Source organism: Myotis brandtii, unplaced genomic scaffold, assembly GCF_000412655.1.
Source record: "Myotis brandtii unplaced genomic scaffold, ASM41265v1 scaffold645, whole genome shotgun sequence".
NCBI lineage: Eukaryota > Metazoa > Chordata > Mammalia > Chiroptera > Vespertilionidae > Myotis > Myotis brandtii.
The window spans coordinates 1,207,545-1,228,291 of NW_005370488.1; the positions used below are offsets into that span (position 1 = coordinate 1,207,545).

General features: G+C 39.6%; 1 protein-coding gene across 2 annotated transcripts in view; it reads left to right on the top strand.

Moving 5' to 3' along the window:
- UNC5C (unc-5 netrin receptor C) overlaps window positions 1-20,747 on the top strand; it is a 374,301-nt gene that overhangs the window by 255,242 nt on the left and 98,312 nt on the right. For both annotated transcript variants that reach the window (XM_014528684.1, XM_005880661.2), the window contains exon 4: window positions 13,008-13,111. In XM_014528684.1, coding sequence (XP_014384170.1) covers window positions 13,008-13,111 — 104 coding nt within the window. The remainder of the gene's footprint in view (window positions 1-13,007; window positions 13,112-20,747) is intronic.

The window sequence follows — 20,747 nt, forward strand, 5'->3', positions numbered from 1 at the left end:
ATCCTCATTACACTTCTGTGCTTATTCATTTTCTCCATAGTACTTATTAACTTCTAAACTCTTACATATTTACTTACTTATTATGTTTATGCTTTTTGGTATATCATTCCTACCCCTTAGAGAGTAAGATCCCTATGGACAAAGATTTATGTTTGTTTTTTTCACTGATAAATTCAAAATCCTACAACGATGCTGGACACACTGTGGGAACTTAATACATATCTTAAAGGAATGAATGAATTGATAGTTCTATAGTAGTGGTAATAGTATCTCCAATTAAATATATACATAATCTTGTGAATTTTGATTTTTTTTATACAGAACTCATTATTCATGGCCTATTATGTCATTTTTTCCATTTCCTATCTACTCTACCTAGCAAAAAACAAAATTAATTAATTATGGAATTTAGCCAAATAATGTATTTCTTTAACTAGGTATTCTGAAAGATTTATATTATACTATGAAAGTATCTAGATGTTTAATGCCAACTATCTTGATAGAGCTTAGCAGGCTTGCCAACACATTGGAATAAATCACCTATTTATTAAAGTGTTGTTTGATTCTTTGTATAGCCATTTAAACCCCTAATAAGCCCATTATAAACTACGGAGGCCAGATCTTGAAATAGAGGAGATTAATTGTAGAATTTAGACTTTTTAGATAAGAGAAAGTTTTAACAATTAATTTCTCCTTGTGTTATATAAATCTCAGCTATTATGTTAAGTAGTATTTAATCATGTTGTTTCTATTTCAAGATTAAATGCTATAATAGTATGAGTTTATATTTTTCCAAACATATTTGCTTTTATATATGGATAGAAGGTCCCAAGATTTGTAGAAGCCCAGAAATCTATAGACATTTATAGCCCATATTTATTTTGAGAGCTAGACATCCAATTGATTGAAAACTGTCTCATAAGTTATATTTTGGGGAAAATCATTTATTTATTTGTTATAGGAAGAGCTGGTAACCCACCAGACTAAAATGTGACATTAAAGCAATGTTTTATGTTAGGTGAAAAGGGAAGTTTATGGCTAAAATGCTTATTTGCAAAAAAAAAAAAAAAAGCTTGCCTGCAATCATTGCATTCTTTTTTTGTACTCTGAAAAAAAGAGTCCTAACTTTTTGATATGTCAGGTACTCATCCATAAAGTTGGCATGTTTCTTATTATTTATCCTTAAGACATGCCTTAAAAAATGTTGTGATGACATATAATCATTTTTTTCTGAAATGAAAGATGCAGTGTGAATTATAAAAGAATGGCTTCGTATGTGTTTTTTCTCTTCCTCTTCTCTGTAATGGATGTCATTTGGAGTTCTAGCTCTAAAATACTTATTTGAAAAAAACTTTAGCAGAACTCTGTGAATACAAATATGTCCTATAAATGCCCCAAAGCCAAGAAATAAAGAAGAATGGCTGAAATGGTCTTCCCTTCTGCAGGGACTGTGTTCACACGAGATTTCACTGTAGAAATGACCTCAGTGCAGTAGGAAGTAGCCATGCCTCAGCACAACTTAACCCTTCACCACGATAATCTTCAGTTTATTTGCTTAAGGATCACTCTAACCTCTGTCCCTAGGTGTGAATTATGGTATTATGAAAGTTTTGGTGATACATTCCTAAGAGTCATCAAAAACAGCTTTTTCAAAGGTAAGATGAGGTTACAAAATAACAGAAACCAATCAAAGTGTTTCCTCTTCATTAAACTTTTAAAAATTATCTGTCCAAGTAGCCAACATTTATGGTGTCCTTACTGTGTGCCCAATTCTGTTGTAAAGCCCCTTGTGCAGCGGTTCTCAACCTGTGGGTCGCGACCCCTTTGGGGGTCAAACGACCCTTTCATAGGGATCGCCTAAGACCATCAGAAGACACATATATAATTACATATTGTTTTTGTGATTAATCACTATGCTTTAATTATGTTCAATTTGTAACAATGAAATTGGGGGTCACCACAACATGAAGAACTGTATTAAAGGGTCACGGCATTAGGAAGGTTGAGAACCACTGCGTGCCTGTTAACAATCTCAATGCCCCCAACAATCCTATGAGAGAGATCCGGGTATAATCCTTATTCTGCAAATAATAAAACAGAGGCATGGAAGCAGGTAACTTGCCTAAGTCACTTGTTTAGGAAATGGTAAATCTGAGTTTTAAGCAAACTTTTCTCTTTGCAGTCCAGTTCATTGTGCAGATTTTCAGAAACGTGACAAGTCTTGACTTTTCTATCTAACCATAGAGGAAACTTCATGTAGTTTATTTTTGTTGGTTGGTTGGTTGGTTGGCTTTTGTCTGCTTTGTGTTATATTTCCCAATATTCTAGAAGAAAAAGCAAGTGAAAAAAAATCCCATCTGTTTTTTACATACTGTATTCCTTACATTTAAAAATTACAGACTTTCTGAATATAAACATTTTCATGATTGACCCAGCTGGTGTGGCTCAGTGGTTGAGTGTAGACCTATGAACTAGGAGGTTACAGTTCAATTCCCAATCAGGGCACATGCCTGGGTTTGGGGCTCGATTCCCAATGTCAGGTGTGCAGGAGGCAGCTGACAGATTATTCTCTCTCATCATTGATGTTCCTATCTCTCTCTCCCTCTCCCTTCCTCTCTGAAATCAATAGAAATATATTTTAAAAATAAATAAATAATTTCATGATTTAAAAAGAAATCCAGCAAAGGTAAGATACACAATTCCTGAAAAACGAGACTAGGACAAACTTTTTAAGGTTATAATGGCCTACACTCGGGCATTTTTCACTTTTAATAAGTGCCCAAAGCGCAGAAGACTAATCTGGTTCGCACAATATGTGCCGTACTGGTCTGTTCACAGCAGTTATGTCCTGTTAGCAGCCAGATCTGGTGATTTAAGCATAAGTTGTACTCTACTCTGACAACATAATTAGCCCCTTTTACCATTATTGGAAGAAAGGCACATTTTCCCCTTTAATGACACAAGTATTATTACTATATGTGACCATAGAATTATTTTATTCACTAGAGGAGTACTTTGAAAGTACATTAAAGCAATTTTTTTTAAAAGTTAAAAATGTATTTAGCACCTCTATTCATTAAGCATGAAGAAGAATTAATTGAAAAAGAATTTGAAAGTAGGAAAACGAGAATCATTGTAAAGCAGCTGTACTTGCTTAATGCAAGGTCAGGCCTGAGTCACAGAGTATGGATGGCCAGCAGCAGATAACTCCACATGAATCTCTCTAAGTACAGAATTTCCCGAAATCTGGGGTCGTTTTGTCGAGACCAGCCAAATTTGGGAGGTAAGAGGCTTAATTGTGACACAAGGAGTGTGGCCTCTTGGTAGAAATAAATGAGTAAATAAAGTAATTAATTTATTTAAGTATCAATATAACCATGAACTCTGAAGGTTTGACAGCTACACTGATGGAGTGGTTGTCTGAATGAGGACATTTATAGAGGGTTTTTATGTGACAGCACTGACTTAAGTATGTTTACGTGTATCACCTTATTTAACCTTCGCAATGAGCCTATACGTACTGGGATTGCCTTCATTTTAGGATGAGAAAACCAAAGCACATGAACCTTATTAAGTACAGAACCGGGATTAAAGTCAGGCACGTGGACCCAGGCTCCACACTCTTAACCCCTGTGGTAGGCTGGATAATGGTCCTACTAGGGAAACCCTGATCCTGTAAATCTTACTTGCCATGGAAAAGGGGTCTTTGCAGATGTGCTTAAATTAATGATCTTGAGATGGGGAGGTTATAGTGGGTTATCCAGGTGGGCCTTAAATGCCATTACAAGTGTCCTTATAAGAGAAAGGCAGAGGGCCACCTGACACAGACAGAAGAGGAGGCCATGTGACCACAGAGGCAGAGACTGGAGGGATGCAGCCATAATCCAAGGAAGGCTGGCAGCCACCAGAATCTGGAAGAGGCAAGCTATGGATGGATTCTCTCTGACAATCTGGAGTGAGCACAGTCTTGCTGACCCATTGATTATGGCCTAGTGAAACTGACTTCAGATCGCTGGCCTCCAAACTGTGAGAAAATAAATATTAGTTGCTTTAAAGCACAAAAGTGGTCATTTCTATGAGAAATAAAGCCACTAAGCAACACTCTTCCTTCAGCAGACCCATATCACGGGGTTGCCCGCTTCCAAAAAGCTTGTGATCTAGAACAAGTGAGTTAACTTTTTAGGGTCCTGGTTGTATGGCACCATAAGAGAATTTGTTTTCATCAGACCTTCAGTAAAGGGGATGGGAGATTACTTTGGAAATTGAATTGAGTTTGGCATTTATTCAGGCTGTATAATGCACTAAGCACCAAGATATATTTGACCTCAAAACACTCTAGAATGTAAAAATTAAGCAATTGACTGGGATTAGTTCACTTTTTGAAGTGAAATTTAGCAGCGATGTAATATGTGGTAGAAAAACAGCCACAGCCGTGCAGACATACCCACATCAGGAGGCTCTGGACAGGGAACTGTAGGTTGCAGATGCAAATGCACCACATCTTGGATGCTAGCTGTGGCCTCCCAGAGGCCTGCGCAGGGGAGGACCCTGAGGCTGAGTCCAGACACAGAGAGGAATATCGTGATTGGTTACTTATGGGCACACTAGCCGAAAGGGAAGGCAGCCATTCCTATTCTAAAAACAAGTATGGAGCACAGATCATAATCGCCTTTGACAGGTTACTTCTGTACATGAAAGACCTTCCGGTTTTCAGACATGGCAACTGTACCAATGAACTTATTGCTTCAGAAAAGAATGCGGGGACATTTTTATTCCATATGGTCGTCAGGAATTACAAGAATTATAACAAAGTGTCTTTTCAGCCATCAAGAAACTTTCGATTCTCCTGACTGAGGTGCTAATAGTTTGCATTTTTTTTTAAAGAAATCTTGCTTAATCCTCTGACATGTATTGCCTTCCATTCTTTCTAAAGTAGGTGAAGGAACATAAACTAATAATTATAAAAGACTAGTTCAGGATATGGTACCTGTGCTATCCTACTCACAGAAACGGCTTTGCCACTGGGATCTCTTGGTCGGCTTTCTTGATTAAGTGTCTGAAAGTGAGAAGAAGGGGAGCTGTGGGGACAAGTCTAGAGGATTATCTCTGAAGTGGGAGAGAGGCCACAAGAGCTATTAACATCACTGTGACACCCTCAGCACTGAACTTGCTAGACCAATACCTCAAAATAGCAGCCCACAGGCCCAGTATAACCCACCAACTTTTTGCCTCTTAAAATGTTGGCTCATAGCCCTAACTGGTTTGGCTCACTGGATAGAGCATCGGCCTGCGGACTGAAGGGTCCCAGGTTTGATTCCAGTCAAGGGCATGTACCTTGGTTGTGGGCACATCCCCAGTAGGGGGTGTGCAGGAGGCAGCTGATCGATGTTTCTAGCTCTCTATCTCTCTCCCTTCCTCTCTGTAAAAAATCAATAAAATATATTTTAAAAAAATGTTGGCTCATATAGGTATTTTGATAAACTTTAAGCAGTTGACAACAATTTTAGAATTTTAATAAGATACATTACTAACTTTTGTTAGCAATCATATATGCTGCCTGTGATCCACTAAGCCTGCATTCCTGCATGGCAACATACAGGTAGAGCTGAGCAACAAGAAGAAAAAGTTAAGGGGTAGGTTTTATACCCATGTCTCTATTAAAATTTAGAAAAGTAATAGACAAACCATGTGGGTGCCATGATTCTGGGGAAAAAAAAATATTGTTCCTAACATTCTTGGTTATGGCCTCTAGATACAAATAAAATTTCAAGTCCTGTGCTAGGCAATGTAAGCCATCATCCGGTGCAAAAGGGAGTCCTCCTGACACTGTGGACACACCAAGAGGGACTCATTGTACAGTAAACCAGGTGGTAAGAGCCAAGTGCAGAAGCAAGCCAGCTTGGCTCCCACAGGCTCCCAAGCTCCTCCCTCCCACAGCCTGCAGGATCCAGCACAGTGCCATGCATGTGGTGGGTGTTCCATAAATAAGCAGTCAGCCAATCTGTGGTTCTCAGATATTAGTGTTGTGCATAAAACACATCTGTGGGACCAGTTAAAATCGCAGAGTCTGCCGTGGCCAGTGCGGCTTAGTTGGATGGGTGTCGCCCATGCACTGAAGGGTCCCCAGTTAAACTCCACTTGGCCAGGTTTCGGGCTTGATGCCTGGTTGGGGAAGGCAGCTGATCAGCCAATCAATGTTTCTCACATTGATATTTCTCTTTCTCTCTCCCTCTCCCTTTCTCTCTCTCTTAAATCAATAAAAACATGTTTAAAACTATAGATTCCCAGGCCCCAACCTAAGGACAAGATCTGTTTTGTGTTTTTTCAAGCATAGCATGTTAGTCCCTGGGTTTCTCTTTGTGACATATCACCTTCAATCATTAGTGTTCCCACACTCCTAATTGTTTTCTTTCACTCTTTGTCTAAGAGGGATAATGCCTAATGTTTGTGTAGCATAATAAAATTTACTAATACTATGGGAAAAGATGAGATGGGGGAATTAACTCTCTTTTGAACACCGATTATATTCAAGGCATGATGATAGAGTTTTATAGGTGCTTCTTCCTATATGACCTTATTATAGATGATAGTCCCTAGTGTCATAGACATTTTTCAGTGGAATAAACTAAGGTAAGAAGAAGTTAAGCAATGTGCTCAAGGTCACACACCTCATCAAGTGGTAGAGTTAGGACCTGAATCCTGCTCTCCACCACAATGTTATTTTGCTTCCCAGTTGTTTTCAGATCATTTTCACAGTGATCTACAATAAAATGAAATTTGTTTATATCATGAATCTACTATATAATACCCATCTCTTCACAGATACAAATGTACACAGATGTGTGTGTGTGTGTGTGTGTGTGGCTGTTAGTACATATATATGTATATAATAACACTGTGTATTATATACCTTGACATCTTCTATTTATTTAATTTCATATTTTAATGCTGGTTTTTTAATACACTAAATTGATATATAACCCTCTAAGGAGTCATGACTCACATTTGGAAAACAGCAATAAACCCTAAATTCCATTAAAATAGTAAAGAATATTACATACTATGGTTTATGGATTATATGGCCAAATTATGTAAGAGCATGACATACTGAAAATTTACTCCTATTATTAATCATCTTTCATGCCAGAACTCTCTGAGTAATAAAAATAGAAATACTTGTAATTGTTTATTACATGTGTTTTGTCCTTTATATTCTTCCAAAACATTTTCAGATTCACTAGCTCTTAATGTTCACCTAACCCTATGAGGTTTAAAAACAAAAAACAACCAACATTAGTAATATAATATTTTATTGATCTTATTATGTGGAATTTAAGATTTAATTTCCACTAGAAATATCTATTATATTTTCATCAGAGAACTCTTGTGTTCAAAGTATTAGTCTGCCATATCGCCAAGATTTTTGTCTTTTAAAAAATATTTCATTCTAATAAATAGTACAGCATAATGAAGTAGCATTGCTGATGGGATACACATCTATATATATAAAAGCCTAAGCGACTGTTAGGACCGAACAACCGGAACGACTGGTTGACCAGTCGCTATGATGCACACTGACTACCAGGGGGCAGACGGTCAATGCAGAAGCTGCTCCCTGGTGGTCAGTGTTTCCCACAGCCAACCTCCTTCAGCCCCTCCCCCCGGCCGGCTGGCCCCCCTGATAGGCTTTGATTGCCAGCCAGGCCAAGGGAACCCACCCGTACACGAATTTGTGCACCGGGCCTCTAGTTTTTAATAAATGTAAATAATGTTTTAAAATTTGGAATAAGAACACATTTATTATCTTTTTCAAAGACAATAGCATTAGCAAACTGCCTGCTGCACCATAGGGAGATCTTTTTGCTGGTATTTTTTCTCTAGTTTCCTTCCAAACTCAGCAGGACTCAGGGGAACTCGGATGGTAGTAAGACCCATTATACTCTAGCTGAGACCTGTCTATCCTCAACTTTCCCAGTGTAGGTCACACTCACCTTTCACATGGTGTCAGGCAAAGTAGCCTGAGGGATGTTGGTTCGGTACAGGGATGTGATTTTCTGCCCATTTCATAAATGTTCACATTGACATGGTGGGCTTTCTTGCATGCTGTTTCGCATTTCTCCATAGAAACAAAAAATTAGTTTTCCCATCTCTCCATAGAGACCAAAAATTAGTTTTCTCAAAGTAATCCCAAATACATTCATAATCATCCAACCTTTAATATTCATCTGCTTTTGTGATTCTTCCTTGGATTTGTCTGAAGAATTTTCTGATTTTTGTAATACAGCATCTTCTGAAACCCACTCATTTCCCATTGTCATACTCTTACCCATACCTGTCTATCCAAGTGTCCAAAAATTCCATGAAATTTGTCCTGAAAGGAAAATTATTAGCTGTTCCCTTCAAAGATGCATCAAAAATAATTTCTTGCCCTGGACATTGTGGCTCAGTTAGTTGGGCATCGTCCCACACACCAAAAAGGTTGCCTGTTCCATTCGTGGTCAGGACACATGCCAGGTTATGGGCTCAATCCCTGGTAGGGGACGTGCAGGAGGCAGCTGATTCATGTTTCACTCTCACAAAGATGTTTCTCTTTTTATCTCCCTCTCCTTCCTCTCACTCGAAAAACTAATAAAAATATATTTGAAAAAAATAATTTATTCTGTTATTAATATTGGACACTGATAATTGGTATATTTCCTTAAAGATATAGCCAAGATGTGTTGTATTTAACAAAGGATAAGCTCCCCCCCCTAAAATATACATTTAAAATGTTAGTCTAGTTAGTCATAGGCTCTTATGACAAAGGAGACCTGCAAAAGTATCCAGTCATTCCCTTTCATTTTACCAATGGGGAAGGTGAAGGCCACAAAGTCTTTGAACTTCTGGTTAACCTCCCTTTGTAATTACCACATTGTCTAAAAGCAGAGTTCATATTCGGAGAATGCCATGAATTAAGGTATTCCACATCATAAATAATTTGTAACTGCAGTATTATTATTATTGTGCAAAAAAATCATTGAATGCATCAGAATTCTCTAATAGAAAATGAGACATTGTTTGCACCCACACATGTGTTTGTATTCTAAAAGCCTTTCTTTGATTACTGTGTAAATGGTAAATAGAAATCCATATAGTTTCAGGCCTAATTCTACATCTGCTAATTGGATATCTCTTTATGGATTTAGTAAGCCAATATTCATGTTCCTAAGTAAACAGCTCTCTGAACGCATGCATATGACAAAGCTGATTTTTCTTTTAATTGGTGGAATCAATGACTAAATCAGAGGTAGGCAGGTTGACTTTGCAAAAGTAATCTAGGTTATAATGAAAGGCCTTTATACTTATTTTGGTAGCAGCCCTAGAACTAATGGAAAGAAAACAGAAATTTAGAATCATAAAGGTCTTCCAAGGGTTGAAATTCATCTTTTTCCCTGACAGGAGTGCCCACATTGTTCTGAACCATTCTGTTTTACATCTAATGCCTGGCTGACAAGTGTCCGTTTTTCATGCTTATTCATTCGTCACCCGTGTGTTCTCTCTGCCTGCAAGGTATCGGCCTGCCTTCTATCACATCTCCCCGCGATAGAGGATACGCTCAAAACATTACCCCTCCTCTGCTTGCAGAGCAATGTGGAGGCATACTGAAATGAGCAGCTACTGTGCTGGGCACCACAGTATTTTCTAAGCTCATTATTCTACCTGAAAGCTAGGAAGGAAGCTTTATGGCAGGAAGTAAAAGGATTTTTTTTCTGGAAGAAGGATTGCTTTGTGGAGGGTTAAATGTGAGATCATTTTAGAAATGAGATGATATTTATAGTGAGTTTGAAGTCAAACCATTAAAATAATTATATGGTATTCCATGATAGTTCAGTTAAACCTGTCTCTGGCAGTACATACCTCTGTCATATGGTCATTATTCTCAATTAGGAAGCAAGGATCTCCTAAGGTGTGCCTTCACAGGGCAGGAATGTAAAAACTGTGCCAAAAACCACACTATATTTTCAGAAAAATTATAACAATCGTCATTCAAATCCATCCTCCATTAATGGTGCTGCTGACTTTTGTCACCATAAAATTTTACAAAAGAGCGATAGTGTCTCATGATGGCCATTTTCCCACTTCCTGTCCACCCCTCAACACAGCTTGGAGTCTCCTCCGGTCACTCCTAAATTTCCCAAACCAATGACTTCTCCCCTTTGAGTCTTTGCTATATTTGTCCTGTTGACCTCCCATCTTCTTAAAACTTTATTTTTCTCTTGGTTCCTCTTGACACTTGTCTTTACTTCTTTCACCTGCTTCCTGGTTCACACCATGTCATTTTTACTGGCAGCTCTTGAATGTTGGGGTCCTGTTGTTTTGTTTTGTTTTGTTTTTGTGTGTGTTTTTAATGCTTCAGTCTTTTCCCTGTGATGTCATCTGTTTCCAGTACTTCAGCTATCTCCTAGACAACGAAGCACAAATCTTCTACCCTGACTTCTTTTCCAAGCTCTACATCCAGTGATTCTCACGTTGGGTGTGTTGTTGATTTATCCTCTCGGAAGACATAGTATTTTCTGGAGCAATTTATTTTGTCACGGCTGGGAGAGGTGTTACTGGCTTCTACTGGGTGGATTCCAGGGGTGCTGCTAAGCACTATGCACAGAGAATTACCCAGTGCCAAACATCAACAGTGCTGAGGTTGAGAAATCATGACCTGGATGTACTGGACTTTTCCATTTGCATATCCCACAGACACACCAAACTGAATATGGAACAAAATTAATTTGCTTTTTCTCCTCGCTTTTCTGCTCAATTCATTACTAGTACCTAATAATGGTACCAACTTAACAATTGCAATAGCTAAAAATATAGTATTATCTTTGCTTCATGGCACTTTTCAAACACCTAGGTCTTCTTTTGAATGTGTGATCTCTTTATTTCTAGAATTTGCTTTCTCCTCTTTCTGTCCACTATGAGAGGACCCGATCATCCCGTGGTCTACTCAGATGGTTCCCAAAGTCCTTTCTGTCTCAATCCATCTGTCACACTGAGGGCAATATGACATCTGATCCCCTTCCTTGGCTTAGAAAACCTTTAGGGTTTGCCATTCCTTCGCATGGCAGAAAGGCTTTTCATAAATAGATCTCAACTTACCTTTCTTGTCTTGATTCTGTATCTTTCACATCTTCATCCTAAGCACCTAGTAGAGTGTTTACCTTAAGTAGATAATTAATAAATATTAAAGGGATTTGTTTTGACTATTTAGATACATATGTGCCTCACTTTTTCTCATTCTCAGCCTTCATTTTGTGATATGCTAATAAATTTTACCAGAAGGGAGTCAAAATATGATTTGAGAACTAACTCCAGTCATGATGTCTTCACTCTACCCCACAGCAGATGGATGTTTTCAGAATTATATTTCAAAAAGTAGATATACTCTGTCAGGAACCTTTTATCCCCCAAAAATGTATTCGTTTCTGCTCTTACTTTTATTAGTAGTTAGTATTTTACCAAAATTTTTATCTTAATGCAGATTGAAAAGAGAGAAGCTACAATATCAGAAGAGAAAGAATAGGAGTATTTGTAATGTTTCTGTTGGAAGGACACGGCTTAACCAAAAGAGATGTTAAAAGGATGTGTGGGATGGCAAAATAAGTATCAAATCAGGGGTCACCAGGTTCTAATGCTGCACCCATTATTTTTGCTGTGAGCCTTTGAGTAATTTGGTAAACATGTTCTTTATATGTAAATTAAGGACATGACTTAGATAACTTTCCATTTTAATAACTGCGGATTTTCAATGCTCACTTCTACAATACACTCAATTTTTTGACAATTCAACGAGAAGAGTCCTTCTGACAGAAATTCTGTCACTATTTGGACAGTCTCTTGTCTTACCTCAGACCCACACACATTCATAATTTTCTCACAATCCCTAAGCTCTTGAAGGTTTTCTTTTGCCAAGAAATTCAACAAAATGACAAGTATGTAACAATAGATTTTTTTTCTTAGTGCATTTTCCAGGTGGTGCTTTCTGATAGCTCCATGAAAGACAGAGGTATATACTCTAGAGCTTTGGTGTTTTTACTTATTAGTTCATCAGGCTAAAATGGTGCTTTTAGGTTCTTAAGTTTTTATCAGGGATATGAGTTAAAAGGACAGAGACATTAAATTTTTATTAAAATGAAGTGGATAAAATTCCAATAACTTTTTATTGAAAGGAGCTGAATTATACATGTATAAAATAAAAATTTTGGTGTGCTGCTTCAAAGCTCTATGGCTGAATCGTTTATTTTTTTAACGTTGGTATTTAAAATGACAAGCTAGTTTCTAACATTTTTGTGACCATCTATAATAATTTTTAAAAGCCTCCATATTGCTATGGCAACTACAACTATATAAATACATAACTAAGTACTTGGTATATTTGGGCAGAAATGACTATTTAATTTTCTTATTGAAGAAATGGCCACATTATTATATAGTGAGAGATGTCCGGACTCATTTGAACAGTTCCTCTTTCCTCTGCCTTATGTTTGAGATACCTCAAGAGGTTATATTTATTATTTTAAGACTCCAGCATTCTAATTTTAAACTTGCTTTTGAGCTATTGATCAAAAGATCTCAGAGTTATTATAACTCTGATATTATTCATTGTGAAGAGAGAGGAAAATATTTATGTACATAAGGACTCTGTATGTATAAAAATCATGACAATGGGGTTCTTTTGATTAAAAATTTGAGCATCATCATCATAAGGAAATGCAAGGAAAGAATTTCACTAATTGTTAATGTGACCTTCAAAGCATTCCAGTGAAGATTAAAGTTGGAACAGTGAATAACCTCTGAATTTCATAATTTCCACCACACAGAATATAACCACCCAGGTGGCAGTACAGTATTAACAACATGTGGTTTAAAAAAAGACACATGAAATAAAAAACTGGAAGAAGTTTAATGCACTTTCTATAGGTGAATAATTGTAGATTAGTTTTGTCATGTATTTTATTACCTCCGCTTTGCAGATCTACGCAAGACATTTGAGCAGGAACCCCTGGGGAAGGAAGTATCCTTGGAACAGGAAGTTTTGCTCCAGTGTCGACCGCCTGAAGGGATCCCAGTGGCAGAGGTGAGTAACAAAAATTCTTTGCATTTAGCAACTGGCACTTAGTTATTCTAACAGAGGCCTAATCCGTGGCTAATGGCGCAGTGAATTAGGGTATGGAATGATGAATGGTTGGTAATGGAGTCCTAACTGCCTGCTGCTGGCAAAATAGATTGATTGGGAACTGATTAATGACTTGGGAGTCAATTAGAATGCCCCACTGGACAAAGCCAGTCAGCGTGGTTTGATTTTTGTCATTCTCTTTCAAGAACTCAGAAATCCTGCTTTATTTTATCTGGAGCTTATCATAGAGAGAAATGGTATGTCTTAAAAATGTACCATCAATTGTATTACTATTTTTGATAAATATGCAAAAAGTATGTGTGTATGCATGCGTGTGTGTGTGTGTGTGTGTGTGTGTGTGTGTGTGTGTGAGTGAGCCTGTGCACTCCACATATGTATTTCCTATTCCATGATCTAATCATGGACATATACCTAAGAGCCATATTCATACACCAGGAATAAAAACATGCTTGAAGAATGACAAGTGTCAATTAATTTCAACCTATAAGCTTTCCATCAAACTCTTCATTTTCATTTTCTGTTTTTGCTAAAACAAAGCCTATCAATTGCTGATGAGTATTATGAATCAGACTCATATCCTGCCTTTTCATTAGCACCATACAATGCAGTGTTCTTTCAAATGCCTGTCTGTGGGGGACAGGCCTGCCAGAGAGTACCATGCTCTGGAGATACTCCCATCATCCTCGAGCACACTACTGAGGAAAATCATCTGACACCGTGTCCTTTGTTTGTTAACAAATGATTTCAGACTCTGAACAATATCACCCTTTTATGACAATTGGGAAACATCCTAAGATGCATGAAGACCCTATTACCCTAGCTGATCCAGTATCCTAGGAGCCCAGAAAAACTTTAATTTGACAAATAACATAGTTGTCAATTGGTTGGTGGATCTTGTTAACCTCCAAACTACATTGAGTCCTTTGGAATTTTTGCTCGTTATCGCATATACGGAAAGAGGTATTTTTGAAATCGTTGCAATTTGGGCCTAGATATGGGTCAGCTGATATTTTGTAAAAATAAGTCCTGAATTACCCCTATCTAAGAAATTGCAAAATACTACTACCTTGATTTACAACTTGTCCAAAAAACTGCTTAATAGCTAACAGTGTACTTACTATTAGGTTTCTGTTTTTTAATTTTTTGAAGGTTCAAGCAAAGGTGGGAGTCAGCTCAGTTAACTGGTCCCATGGGCAACAAAATTAAACATCGGATTGCTCTTCACTATTTAATAATAATGAATTAGTTAGAAATTTAGGCAGTGCCTTTACAAAATGACTCAATTTTTCTGTCACAGCCATTCGTATCTTCATGTGTCAATGAAAAGACACAAAGTGACACTCTTAATAAAATTTATTTTTTTACTTTGAAATAAGAGAGCTATTTTTGCCTTGTAACTGGCATTCCATGGCATTTTCTAGCATCTTATCAGAGATTGTGGCATAGTTATAGCTGCTTTTCCCAACCATACCAAATGATCTTCCAACACTGACATGCAGAATGACTTGCTGTGATTAGAAAGGAGGCAACTCTATTCACTATGTCATTTCACATATTACAATAGTGCATCTGTCTCCTAATTGCATTTCTAAAATTCTAATGCAAACTCATCCACTAACCCAGCGGTTCTCAACCTGTGGGTGGCGACCCCTTTGGCGGTCAAACGACCCTTTCACAGGGGTTGCCTAAGACCATCCTGCATATCAGATATTTACATTACGATTCATAACAGTAGCAACATTACAGTTATGAAGTAGCAACGAAAATAATTTTATGGTTGGATCACAACATGAGGAACTGTATTTAAAGGGCCAAAAGGTTGATAACCACTGCTAACCTACCTTAAAGACCAAAACACATCCTGGGGAACATGGGTATCCATAGCCTAATTTTGACTTGATATTTCTTAAAGATAGCTGATCACTGCAAAGACTTGCAGTGAAAGAGACTAGTAACTTCACTTTTTAGTGGTTCACTTTGTCAAGGAGTAAAAGATTCACAACTGCAAATGAAATGGCTATAAATTGTATTTGTATCACCACTGGGGAAGAGACCAATTAACACTTGGCAAGCTCAAAAATCATATACCCATTGGCATTCAAAGAACTCTATTTAATGCGTTTTCCTTTTTTTTTTTAAAGTCAGAGGAGCGATCAAACACACATACTGGAGAGCAGGCTAATAAACTCCTATGTAGATTCTTCTCAAACCCTTAGAATCACCAAGATCTGAAAGCTAATGAGTATCTTAACGTGACACATTACAACGAAGATTTACTCAAGAGTGGCAGATAAATTTTTTTTAAAAAGGGATGAAATGTAACTTTGTGAGTTTAAGAATCATAAGATTATTTTAACTTAATGATAAATGTACTTATTATTTAATATTCTATTTATTTTTTGAGGAATCTAAATGCATAAAAGTAACATAGAGTGAAATATTAATCTTAAAGAAAAACCAGCAGGTAAAACTCTTATGTTTTACCATGAATAAAATCTGTCCTTAAGCTATCAGGTCACAGGGGCAAGAATTTTTGCTCCTTTTGTGCCAAAGGCAAATGATTCTGTAGAATTGGAATAGTAAATGCTCACTGAACACATGGAGTCAATTGATCTTTGGTTTATATGTTTCACTCCATTAGAGAAATAGTCAGGTACATTCTTTGCAGAATATCAGAAAACAATGATTTTCTTTCTTCCATGCAAGTTGGTAAGTTTCTAAAGAACTCTACTAATCTTAAGTTATATGGCACCTATTTGGTGCAAATAATGTCATAGGCATTTCTTGAGGTAATAGCATTTCATTTTCTCCCCTTTTTCAGCTTTAGTCTTAATTGCAGAATATTAAACTAATTTCCTTACAGAACTCTAGGTTTAAGCCCAAGCATCACCATTTCAAACTCTGACTTTGAGCAAGGTATTTCAATTCTCCTTCCTAAGTTGTCTTAGTTACAAAATGGAGATAATGATAGTATCTATCTAGAACATACTAGTAGTTGTGAGGTTTCAGTGAGATAATATATGCAAACATGTAGAAAGCACTCAAGAAATATCAGCCATGATTAGTGCTAGTATTCTGTTATCACCTATTGATTCACAGAACACCAAATTCAACCTCTAGAATTCAAAACAGTCACTGAGCACATTGTACCTCTGCTGGGAGCTGTGGGTGTGAGGGGCAAAGCCTCTGTCCTATGAAGAGTCACCAAGATGCCCTCCTGTGCTCTCCAGCCAGTTGCTCTGGTTAGAATCCAGAAATGCTACAAATGAAGGTATTGTGAGCTGGAAAACAAGGAAACGCCCTTATCTGTGTAAATGTCTAATGTATCAATGACAAATGCCTGTAACAGGTCACGGTGTACTGCTGTCCTTACGCTGATTTTTAAAGTTACTGTTCTCCACGTAGTCATCATGATCCCAAGACACTGGCCCAGCCCTCTTATTTCCTGAATATGAGGAAATCGGGGCTGGGGGGACTGCCGGTAGTTCTGCTTTCCAGAGAGAGGGAAAGAGAATGACAAGGAAAGCCTCGGGGGAGGAAGGAGGCCCAACCAGGTTCCTTATACTCTGTGTCTCCAGGTGGTGACAGTTTTGCCTAAGACTAGTCTCAATAGTCGTTGGTGAAGGAAACCAATGCAGTGGGCACCTTGAGATGAGGCACAGTGGTTCAGAGCTCTAGGCCTGGTCGTGTCCTCCTCTGGTCTCCTTACTAAGCCCTGTCTTTAGATCTATCTTATTTATTCAAAATATTTAACAGCCCAGCCAGTGTGGCTCAGTGGTTGAGCATTGATCCATGAACCAGGAGGTCACCAGTTCAATTCCTGGTCAGGGCACATGCCCAGGCTGTAGGCTCAATCACTAGTAGGGGGCATGTAGGAGGCAGCCCATGGATGTCTCTCTCTCATCCATGTCACTATCTCTCTATCCCTCTCCCTTCCTCTCTCTCTAAAATCCATAAAAAACATATTTAAATAAAATAAAATAATTAACAAGCACACTGCTTCCTTAACACAGGACAGGGTCTGAGGGCCTTGTGCTATAACAGCTATAAACACTTCAGCAGCTCATTCCCAGGGAGTCAACTGGCACACGGGGCGGGGTGGGGATGGGGGGGAGGGTGGCACCCTGTTATTTAGCAGCAGATACAGAACAAGGGCACCCAACACTTGGTGTGGACCAACCAGTGTGACTGGCTGAATGTCAGCCCCTCTGTACCATGACTTTAAATAGCTCTGGCTGCGACTTGCGTTCAAATGTGTCTGTTTACTCCTTGGCTGCCTAATTAGATGGCAATAAAATCGGAGCAAAAGGGGTTTTTATGTTTATCTCCAATACCAGCTGACTGTAGGTTCCTTAGTAGATTCTCCTAAGTCTATTTAACTAAATGAAATATAGAGTCCCTGATGGATGTGGCACAGAGGCTGCAACTCCGGAAATGGAACATTCCACAAAAAGGGTATTTGTCACCTCTGACGATGCCACCTACAGAGAGAACGCGGTGCGCAGCGAAGGTCCCAACCCACCAGGACAGGAACTAAAAGGCCATTGAGAGCTACTTTCGTTCAAGGACTATAGGGCAGGTTAATAACAATCATATTAAAATTTAAAGTCTAGACTGAGTGAAAGAAAGATAAAGAATGATTAGAAATACTCTGAAGTGGTATTGCTTAGTATTTTTAATCACTCTCTTGCAAGGATCTCTGCAGAAATATTCTGGGGAGGCATTTACCCCGCTTCCAACAGAAACCTCCCCATCTCCCTGAGGAAGCCCAGGAATGAATGCGCCCATGCGCGGGCGCGGGGCTGCTCCCGCAGGACAGCAGCACTCTAGGACATGAATCCCTCTTTGCTCGTTGTGGTTTATGCCTAGAAAATGTTGCTGTCACATGGTGAGCCAGAAATACACCCAGAGATGCGTTATGTCCTCGGATTGCCTCCTTTGGAGAGTACCGGAATCGGAACTGCAATGGCTACAAGGTTTGCTGGCATGGCAGAAGGAACGACACTGAATTTTGCACTAAAACCCGCCATTTGTTTCACCTTTAACAAGGGGATAATTGCTCCTCTAATTATAATGGAGCTATTTCTCACAGGAGTTTAATTGGAGGAACACGGCACAGTGTTCAACTTATTGACCCAGTTGTGCTCCAAAAACGGCATCTTATTTATCAACATTTGCATCTTTAATTAGCAAGTGGGGAAATATGGGGTGACATGCAAAGGAATAGATTATTTCGCCGGGTTTAGTCCTGATAAACAGGGAACAGATTTTTTAAAAGCCGATACTGCCAGAGCAAAAAGCTGCTGGCCGCTGGAGGCTCAGCCAGATGAGCAGCATCAGGTGGCTCTCAGGCTAATTGATTATTAATGTGGCCACTGAACACGTTGTTTCATGAGAGGCGTGCATGCTCCCCTGCCATTCCTCATAACTGGAGCTTCATGTTGCTGCATTTCCATGCAGGTGCATTGTCTCTGGAGCTGTGCTTTATATTCTTTGCAAGCAAAAGAGATTTAGAGATAAGAGTGTTTGAATACTAATTTGGAAAGAGACATTGCTGTCCGTGCCCACCAACACCTGTTGGAATTTTCTCCTAGCATGCATATACCAACAAGAAGGGGTTTGATTTTGAGATGATGATCAGCCCTGCAGACAGGTTTGCACAAGTATTAGGTTCGCCGCTCGTAGTCAGCTGGCAAGCTTTGGGTTGGTCCAATCAATGTTTGCCATTGTCACTTCTTTTCTTAAAAAATAGTTTTTATTGATTTTTTAGAGAGAAAGGAAGGGAGAGGGAGAGAGAGAAACATTGATGTGAGAATGTAACATAGTTTGCACTCTCCTACTTGTCCCCCTCTGAGGATCGAGCCAAGAACCTGGGCATGTGCCTTGACCAGGAACCCAACCAACAACCCTTCAGGGCTCAGAACTGCCCAACTAACTAAGCCACACTGGCTAGGGCAGCCATTGTCACCTCTTTATTATAGCAACCCCATGTGTTTTTCTGTCATTATCTATCCTTTATATATAATATCCACAAAGATTACTGCAAACCCAGATAACCAAGTAAACCAAATTTAAAATAATAATAAAATTAAATAATATCAGCATCATTTTTTAAAAAAACAATAAGAAATAATAAACCTTCTCTGACTTATAATAGACTAGGGGCCCAGTGCCGAATTTGTGCACCTTGAAGGGAACTGTGGGCCGTGAGGCTGCAGTGGGTACAGGGGCAGGTCTCGGCCCATCCTCTGTGTGCCCGCCTTCGGCCCTTCCAACTGCAGCCCCTGGTCCCCAGTCTGCCGGCAACCCTGATCCCACCGCCGCCGCTCCCATGGGCTCATGGCACTGCCCCCTCTCGCACCTGCTGAAGGTGGGGAGCGATTGGGGCCAGCACCAGCAGCAGGTGCAAGCAGGGCCAGCGCCGTCAGTGGGTGCTAGCAACAGCTGCTGACCTGATCACCCCTCAGGAGCAGGGGGAGGTGGAGAAGCCCTCAGGGATGATCAGAGCTGGCAGCTGCCGCTCGCACCCACTGATGGCACCGAGTGATCAGGACTGGCCCTGGGCACTGGCAGCAGGTGTGAGCAGCGGCTCTGGTGCCGGCTGTGGGTGCAAGCAATGGCTCCAGCACTGGCAGTGGGTGTGAGCGGGGCTGTCGCCAGCAGTGGGTGCGAGTGGTGGGTGCCAGCCCCAGTCTCCCCTCCGGAGCAGGGGGAGGGGGAGAAGCCCTGAGGGGCGATTTGGGCTGGCAGCCACCGCTCGCACCCGCTGATGACACCGAGTGATCAGGGCTGGTGCCAGGTGCCAGCAGTGGGTGCAAGCATCGGGCGGGACCAAGGTGTGCAGGAGCAAAGAATTTTCACTAACCACCAGAGGCTCGCCCTGATGGCAGAGACCAGTGCCCCACCTTGGTCTGGCGCTCCCGCTCCATCCCACCACAGCCAATGCCCACCATGTTCCATGCACGCCTCGTGGTGGTCAGCGCATGTCACAGTGACTGGTTGTTCGGTTGTTCCACCATTCGGTCTATTTGCATATTAGCTTTTTATTATATAGGATTTGTGTCCTAGTTTCTGCACATACATAGTTTCTTTGGGCCTATAGTTTTTTTTTTGTTTGTTTTTGTTTTTAATATGTTCTTATTGATCTCAGAGAGAAAGAGAGTGGGAGATAGAAACATTAATGATGAGAGAATCATTGATCGGCTGCCTCCTGCATGCCCCATACTGGGGATCAAGCCCACACCCAGGCAAGTTCCCTTAACTAGAATTGAACCTGGGACCCATCAGTCCCCAGGCCAACGCTCTACCCACTGAACCAAACCAGCTAGGGCCAACACTCTTCTAGCTACAGGAGGTACAAGTCTAGTCAAAGTCCCTAAAGTGTAATAAAACAAAGTAAAGCACTAAGTAAGAATAGAAATAGGAGGAGAAACCAAGATGGCAGCATAGGTAAACACCGGAGATTGCTGCCTCACACAACCACTTCAAAAATACAACTAAAAGACATAACGGACATCATCCAGAACCACAGGAAGGCTGGCTGAGTGGAATTTCTACAACTAGAAGGAAAGAGAAA